General features: G+C 41.4%; 1 protein-coding gene across 3 annotated transcripts in view; it reads right to left on the bottom strand.

Moving 5' to 3' along the window:
* Window positions 1-2,943: 2,943 nt before the first annotated feature.
* The window catches only part of NOD1 (nucleotide binding oligomerization domain containing 1), a 103,392-nt gene continuing 97,698 nt past the window's right edge, over window positions 2,944-8,637 (bottom strand). For all 3 annotated transcript variants that reach the window (XM_057549826.1, XM_057549825.1, XM_057549827.1), the window contains one exon: window positions 2,944-4,082. In XM_057549826.1, the coding sequence (XP_057405809.1) occupies window positions 4,010-4,082 (73 nt within the window). In that variant the 3' untranslated portion in view covers window positions 2,944-4,009. The remainder of the gene's footprint in view (window positions 4,083-8,637) is intronic.

The raw sequence follows: 8,637 nt of genomic DNA, 5'->3' as shown, positions 1-8,637 counted from the left end.
AACAATGTGGGAAAATGATTGAAAGAAATTGCAAATGTACACTGATTGTAACTATGTAAAAAGATGTCAAAATAGTCGACCTTAAAAAAGAAATTCTGACATGGATGAACTTTGAGGACATCGTGCTAAGTGAAATAAGCCAGTCATAAGAAGACAAACACGGTATGGCTTCACTTATATGAGGGACCTAGGATAGTCAAAATCATAGAGAAAGAAAGTAGAAGGGTGGTTGCCAGGGGCTGGGGGGACGGAGAAATGGGGAATTATTGTTTAATGAGTATAGAATTTTGGTTTTACAAGAAGAGTAATTCTGGAGATGGGTGTTGATGATGGTTACACAACATATGGATGTGTTTATACCACTGAAATGTACACTTAAAAATGATTAAGATGGTAAATTGTATATTATGTGTATTTTACCACAACAAAAAAGTCTCTGAATAGGCAAAATATGGAAAAATAGCATGCAAAAATAAGTAGCTGTGTTAGCATTGTGTTATTATAAGCATTATTTGAATTTTTTCCTTTAATATTGTGATACTGCTTTTGTAACACAAATGTGACAGAGAGAAAAAGTCAAGGAAAAAAATTCGAGTTATTTCCATATTTGTTATTTGCCCAAAAAAGCACCTAAGTAGTCTTGGGGAAAATCAGAAACTTATTTAACATCCTTGAACTTATTTTATAATTTACTATTGTTTAAAATCTTTTTTTTTTTTTTTTTTTATTACAGATCATCGGGGGCCTGTAATCTTTTCAGTGCTTAGTGCTTCTAAAAGTTTTAAGCTGGTCTTGGGTGCAGTTAATTCAGTTTTAAGTGAGAATCACGCTGGGATGACCCCTGGGCCCTGCAGCTCTGCTGCCAGCCCATCTGTGTGGTCACATGAGCTTTGTCCTCCTTACCAGCTAATTCCACTTTCATTAAAATTCCTCTCTATGGACCTGGGATAATGGTCATGGTTCTGCCTTTCAGCTCCAGAGCAAGGATTTTTTTTTTTTTTTCCTGTAAGTGAGCAATTAGTTACTGGAAATAGATGTGTGCAACACCTGGAAGTGGACGAAAACACCGATGAGCCAAATGCTCCTTCCCAGTTGGGCAGCTGAAAGGGACACCTGGCAAAGGCTGGAGGGCCTGGCTTTGTGCAGTGGTGCCGGCTCCCACTCTGCCCTTACTGTGCAGTGAAGACCTGGATGTGCCTCCCTCTGTTGAGTGAGTGACACTTTGGTAAGTAGGTAGGGCTCTTTGGTAAGAATGATGACGACTAACAGCTATGCTTTTCACTGACGGAGCCAGGATATTGCAGGAAGCTCGGTGTTGAATATTTTTAGACTTGACTTTGAGAACTTCCAGTCCCATATTTGACCTTGTTGGGAACTTCCCTGAGCCTAAGAGTGTAAAGAGGACACCTGGGGGTGCCATTGTGAGCAGAAATGAGAAACGTTGGTTTTATAATATTGTATATTGAGCACTGACCCTGCACTGGGCATTGTGCTAACTGCTTTCCATGCTTCAACTCATTTAATCCTCACAACAACCCTGGGAGTCAGTACTCTGGGATTCCCATTTTTCAAGGAGGAAATTGAGATTCTGACAGTCTTAAGATGGGGCCCAAAGCCCCACAGTGATTTGACATGGCTTATTTTATAAGATCCAAATCAGCAAGGACAAGCCATAAACGTAGTTCTGAAATACAGGAGCTATAGTTTCTCTCCCTAAATCAACTCACAGTTCCTGTGGAAAGAAACAGTCATATCCTAAGTTTGTGGAATTCCTTTTTTCCCCAAATTTTCTGTTATCTTTTTCTTAATTAGGAAAAGTCTCCACTTCTCTGCACAGAAGCTCACCTGTGGGTAATGGAGAACTTTAGTGAATTAGGAGCCAGATTTTACTTTTATAAGAAAAATAGAAAATCTATCATTCACCATCTAAAAGACTAAAGTATTTCCAAGTTAGAATTTAAGCCAACAACACACAAATTCAATTTCCCTTAGAGGCAGCAGTTTTAATTTTGATAGTCTCTAAAAGCAGTCATATTTGGTAGTTTCTTGATACATTTTAGACTCTCAAAAGTTTAGTTTTAGCAGTTTAATCAAGTAGGAATTTGTCAGCTGAGAAGTGTGGTTCTCTCACTCGGCAAGCCTGAAGTCTGTTTGAAGCACCCTTGACCAGTGCTCATTCCTTTGTGCTTTCTGGGCACATCTGCTGCCCAGAATCTCTGGTAGAGTTGCTGCCTCAGGGGCTATTGGGCAAATACCCAAATCTGGGGGTGCGGGCAGAGTGGGTAGAAACCGCCAAAGCAGTGCCTTAGGGGAATGGCCCCCATGTGGCTGAGTGACTGTACAGGATTTTGCCCCTAACTTTCAGGACCAACTTCCTGAATTGTACCCTTCCTAACAGGGGCTGCTGTATAAAGTCAGGCTGGACTTCTGAGAACTCCAAGGTACTGTTGGAGGGCCCCCTCACCCCTGCCCCTCTCATGCTTGGCCCCTGTCAGCTCGGTGCCTCTTGCCACAGTGGGTCCAGGCCCACCTCTGTCCTCCCCTCGGCAGTGAACAGCCAAGGAAGGTAGTGGACGTCAAACCCGGCCTGCCAGGGCCCATCATGGCACGGTGCTGAGGGATGTGAGGTTTGGCCGTGCCAGCGTACCCTGGCCCCAGCCATTGGGGACTCAAGTTATTCCCTCTGAGAAGCCACCTGTGTGGATCGGGTGGTCAAATGGAGAGGCCTCAGATGCTTCCTGTGCTTTTTTCGGTCCCTTGGTGGGTGGAGAGGCCTGCGAAGGATCACACTGAGGATGCCTCTTGCCTTCCCTCGTCAGGCTCTCCTCACAGCACGTCACCCCAGGGCCCCACCCCATGCAGTAAGTGCCTCTGAAGGGGTCACAGTGTGCTTGCCAGGCCAAGTCCCCTTTTAAAATCCCAGACTCAGGCAGTTAGAAAAAATGAGTGTTTTCAGTATTTTACTAACAAATGAATTGGCAAAAGAACAAGCTCTCTCGTGATACCTCCCCCTTTCCCCCATTTAGCGTCCACCAGGTGCCCGCCACGGTGGCAGGGGTCTGACGTGCTCGCTGGGTTCTCAGCGGCTTGCCTTGCCTCCAACTCAGTCACTCGCACAACTGCTCGGGGGGCAGGAAGAGACTTCCCTTCCTCAAAAGGGCAAGAGAGAGAGAGAAGCTCCTGTTTGCATGCCAGGGCCACATGGGCAAGCCAGGCCTTATTCCTTTTGGAGGACGGCGCTGGTTCTTCTTCCTGGGACAGAGCACCTCTGCCCACAGCATCAGTCTTGCGAAGGTCAGCCCCGACCCACGAAAGCCCTGCGTGGGGCCTCAGCATCACGAAGGCATCGTCCTGTCCCTCAGACTGGCTAAGAGGAGGGCATCCTGCGATCTTTGTCAGCAGACGGTGAGACTCCAGGACTAAGACGTAAGCCCATGGCGGGTCCTTCCTTTGGCACTAAGTCCCTACAGAACCTTGGATGAGTCAAATCCCCACACTGTACCCCCGCTCAGTATCGACAGCTGTGAAGTGGGAATAATATCAACACATGGGGAAGTACTGAGGAGGAAGAGAACATTGCAGGTAAAACACTTTTGTCCATTGAGCACCTTTTCCCCAAGAAACGTGGCACCAACTTTGCACCATGTCCCCAACTCTTCACTGAATGCGGCAGTGACCGACTCACTCTCCCTGGTCTTTGGGCAGGCGTTTCTATGAGCTCAAAGTCTCATTCCTCTAATTTCAGATTAAAATAATCATGGCTATGCATTACCATCTCTTCAGAGTATGTTTGCAGTCACTAAAACGGCTCATACTTTTCCTGCAGAATTGTAACAGCTACTCAGGGACTCTGCCAATCAGAGTGCCTGCACAGAGCTCATTTTGTACCACGAAGGCAGGAATCCTGGAAGTTCCACCTCGGCAGACACTGGATGTTTCAGACATCCAAGACAGGCAACTGGACAGAGTCACCCCCAGGGCCAAGACCCACCCACAGGAAAACATCCCCTCAGAAACAGACAATCCGCTTCTCGCCTTCAAAGACTTTGGCCTCCTCTGGCTTTATCAAGTTTCCATTTAAGCTGTTGGAGAAAAACAAAGAACACAAGTAAGTGAGAGACTATTGTTATGCTCCTTCCCATTATGTGTTCCTAACACACTCTTGTGCTTCACACAACCCTGAAATTAAGGAACAGAATCTGTCCAACACTTGTTTTTTCTTTTTTCTTTTTTAAAATTGAAGTATAGTTGATTTATAGTATTGTGTTAATTTCAGGTGTATAGCATGGTGATTCAGTATTTCTGCAGATAATATTCTGTTATAGGTTATTACAAGATAATGGGTATAATTCCCTGTGTTATACAGGATATTCTTCTTGCTTGTCTATTTTATATATAGTAATTTGTATCTGTTAATCCCATACCCCTGATTTGTCCCTCTCCCCTTTGATAACTACAAGTTTATTTTCTATATCTGTGAGTCTGTTTCTGTTTTGCATATACAAGCATTTGTATTATTTTTAGATTCCACATATAACTGATATATATTATTTGTCTTTCTTCCTCTGACTTATTTCACTTAGCATAATTTTCTCTAGATCCATCCACGTTGCTGTAAATTGCAGTATTTCATTTTTTTATGGCTAATATTCCATTGTGTGTGTGTGTGTGTGTGTGTGTGTGTGTGTATCGCATATTAATCCAATCATCTGTTGATGGGCACTTGGGTTGCTTCCGTGTCTTGGCTATTGTAAATAGTGCTGCTTTGAACACTAAGGTGCGTGTATCTTTTCAAATTGGTGTTGTAGTTGTTGTGGATATATACCCAGGAGTGGAATTGCTGGGTCGTATGGTAGTTCTATTGTGAGTTTTTTGTTTTTTGTGTTTTTTTCACTGCACATTATTTATTTATTTATTTATTTTAATTAATTTATTTTTGGCTGTGTTGGGTCTTCGTTTCTGTGCGAGGGCCTTCTCCAGCTGCGGCAAGCAGGGGCCACTCTTCATTGCGGTGCGCGGGCCTCTCACCACCGCGGCCTCTCCCGTTGCGGAGCACAGGCTCCAGGTGCGCAGGCTCAGCAGTTGTGGCTCACGGGCCCAGTTGCTCCGCAGCACGCGGGATCCTCCCAGACCAGGGCTCGAACCCGTGTCCCCTGCATTGGCAGGCAGACTCTCAACCACTGTGCCACCAGGGAAGCCCCCATTGTGAGTTTTTTAAGTAACCTCCATACTGTTTTCCATAGTGGCTGCACCAATTTACATTCCCAGCAACAGTGTACAAGGGTTCCCTTTTTTCTACATCCTCTCCAGCATTATTTGTAGACTTTTTGATGATAGCTATTCTAACAGGTGTGAAGTGATACCTCATTGTGGTTTTGATTTGCATTTTCTAATAATTAGCGATGTTGAGCACCTTTTCATGTGCCTGTTGGCCATCTGTAAGTCTTCTCTGGAAAAATGTCTATTCAGATCTTCTACCCATTTTTTTAATTGGGCTTTTTTTTTTTTTTTTGATGTTAAATTGTATGAGCTGTTTGTATATTCTGGACATTAACCCCTTGTTGATTGCATCATTTGCAAGTATTTTCTCCCATTATGGAGGTTGTCTTTTCATTTTTTCAATGGTTTCCTTTATGGTGCAAAGGCTTTTAAGTTTAATTAGGTCCCATTTGTTTATTTTTGCTTTTATTCCTTTTGCCTTAGGAGACTGACCCAAGAAAAAATATTGCTATGATTGATGTTAAAGAGTGTTCCCCCTATGTTCTCTTCTAGGAACTTTATGGTTTCCAGTCTTACATTTAGGTCTCTAAACCATTTTGAGTTTATTTTTGTATATGATGTGAGGGAATGTTCTCATCTCATTGTTTTACATGTAGCTGACCAGTTTTATCAGCATCACTTGTTGAAGAGATTGTCTTTTCTCCACTGTACTGTATATTACCTCCTTTGTTGTAGATTAATTTACCATAGGTGCATGGGTTTATTTCTGGGCTCTGTATTCTGTTCCACTGATCTATGTGTCTGTTTTTGTGCTGATACCATGCTGTTTTGATTACTGTGGCTGTGTAGTATAGTCTGAAGTCCAGGAGGGTTATGCCTCCAAATTTTTTTCTCAGGATTGCTTTGGCAATTCAGGGTCTATTGTGGTTCCATATAAATTTTAGGATTATTTGTTCTAGTTCTGTGAAAAATATCATGGGTATTTTTCAGGGATTGCATTAAATCTGTAGATTGCTTTGGGCAGTATGGCCATTTTAATAATATTTATTCTTCCAATCCAAGAGCATGGGATATCTTTCCATTTGTTTGAATCACCTTCAATTTCCATCATCAGTGTTCTATAGAGTATAGGTCTTTCACCTCCTTGGTTAAGTTTATTCCTAGGTATTTTATTTTTCTGACATGATTTTAAATGGGATTTCTAAAACTTTCTAATATTTCCTCAGTGTTACAGAAACACAACAGATTTCTATATATTAATCTTGTATACTTCCACCTTGCTGAATTCATTTATTAGTTGTAATAAGTTTTTGTGGGGAGACTTCAGGGTTTTCTATATAGTATCATGTCATCTGCAAATAGTGACAGTTTTACCTCTTCCCTTTCAATTTGGATACCTTTTCTTTCTTTTTCTTGTCTGACTGATGTGGCTAGGACTTCCAATGCTATTTTAAATCAAAGTGGTGAGAGTGGAGATCTTTGTCTTATTCCTGAATTTAGCATAAAGGTTTTCAGCTTTTCACCATTGAGTATTATACTGGCTGTGGGTTTGTCATAAATGACCTTTATGATGTTGAAATATGTTCCCTCTATACCCACCCACTTTGATGAGAGTTTTTATCATGAATGGATGTTGAATCTTGTCAAGTGCTTTTCCTGTGTCTATTGAGATGATCATGTGGTTTTTTTTGTCTTTCCTTTCGTTAATGTGGTGTATCACTGATTGATTGGCGTATGTTGACCCATCCTTGTGTCCTGGAATAAATTCAGTTTATCATGGTGTATGATCCCTTTTTTTTTTTTTTTTTTTTAATTTTTATTTATTCATTTATTTATTCATTCATTTATGGCTGTGTTGGGTCTTCGTTTCTGTGCGAGGGCTTTCTCTAGTTGTGGCAAGTGGGGGCCACTCTTCATCACGGTGCGCGGGCCTCTCACTGTAGCGGCCTCTCTTGTTGCGGAGCACAGGCTCCAGACGCGCAGGCTCAGCAATTGTGGCTCACGGGCGTAGTTGCTCCGCGGCATGTGGGATCTTCCCAGACCAGGGCTCGAACCCGTGTCCCCTGCATTGGCAGGCAGATTCTCAACCACTGCGCCACCAGGGAAGCCCCAATCCCTTTTATGTATTGTTGGATTTAGTTTGCTAATATTTTGTTCAGGATTTTTGCATTTATATCAAAAACATTGGCCTGTAGTTTTCTTTTTTGTAGTGTCATTGTCTGGTTTTGATATCAGGGTAATAGTGACCTCCTAGAATGAATTTGGGAGTGTTCCCTCCTCTTCAGTTTTTTGAAATAGTTTAAGAAGGATAGGTATAAGTTCTTTATATGTTTGCTAGAATTCCTCTGTGAAGCTGTCTGGTCCTGGACTTTTGTTTGCTGAGAGTTTTGTTGGTTTGGTTTGGTTTGTTTTTATTAGATTCAATTTCACTTCACTTCTAGTGATCAGTCTGTTAAAATTGCCTGTTTCTCCTTGGCTCAGTCTTGGTAGGCTATATGTTTCTAGAAATTTGTCCATTTCTTCTACATTGTCCAATTTGTTAGCATACAAATGTTCATAGTATTCTCTTAGGATTTTCTGTATCTCTGTGGTATCAGTTGTTATTTCTCCTTTCATTTCTTATTTTGTTTATTTGGGTCCTCTCTCTTTTCTCCTTGGTGATCCTGGCTAAAGGTTTATCAATTTTGTTTCTCTTTTCAAAAAACCAGCTCTTGGTTTCATTGATCTTTTCTACTTTTTTTTTTTAATCTCTATTTTATTTCCTCTCCAATCTTTATTATTTCCTTCCTTCTGCTGACTTTGGGCTTTGTTCTTCTTTTTCTAATTCCCTTAGGTGGTATGTTAGGTTGTTTGAGATTTTTCTTATTCTCTGAGGAAGGTCTATATCAATCACTATGAACTTTCCTCTTAGAACTGCTTTTGCTGCATCCCAGAGATTCTGGAAAATTGTGTTTTCATTTTCAATTTGTCTTGAGGTATTTTCTGATTTCCTCTTTGAGTTCATCATTGACCCATTGGTTTTTTTAGTAGCATATTGTTTAGCCTCCACATGTTTGTTGTTCTCCCATTTTTCTTTCTGTAGTTGATTTCTAGTTTCATACTATTGTGGTCAGGAAAAATGCTTGATATAATTACTATCCTCTTAAGTTTGCTGAGGCTTGTTTTGTGACCTAGTATGTGATCTATCCTAGAGAATGTTCCATAGGCACTTTAAAAGAATGTGTATTCTGCTTTTTTTTGGCTGTAGTGTCCTGTAGGTATCAATTAAGTCCAGCTGGTCTACTGTGACATTTAGGACCTCTACTGCCTTATTGATTTTCTATCTGCATGATCTGTCCATTGTTGTAAGTAGGGTGTTAAAGTACCCCACTATTATTGTATTATTGTCAATTTCTCCCTTTATGTCTGTTAGTATTT

The sequence above is a fragment of the Balaenoptera acutorostrata genome, chromosome 7, assembly GCF_949987535.1.
Source record: "Balaenoptera acutorostrata chromosome 7, mBalAcu1.1, whole genome shotgun sequence".
Taxonomy (NCBI): Eukaryota; Metazoa; Chordata; class Mammalia; order Artiodactyla; family Balaenopteridae; genus Balaenoptera; species Balaenoptera acutorostrata.
Note: the sequence above shows the minus strand (reverse complement) of the source record. Positions and strands in the feature narration are given on the sequence as shown.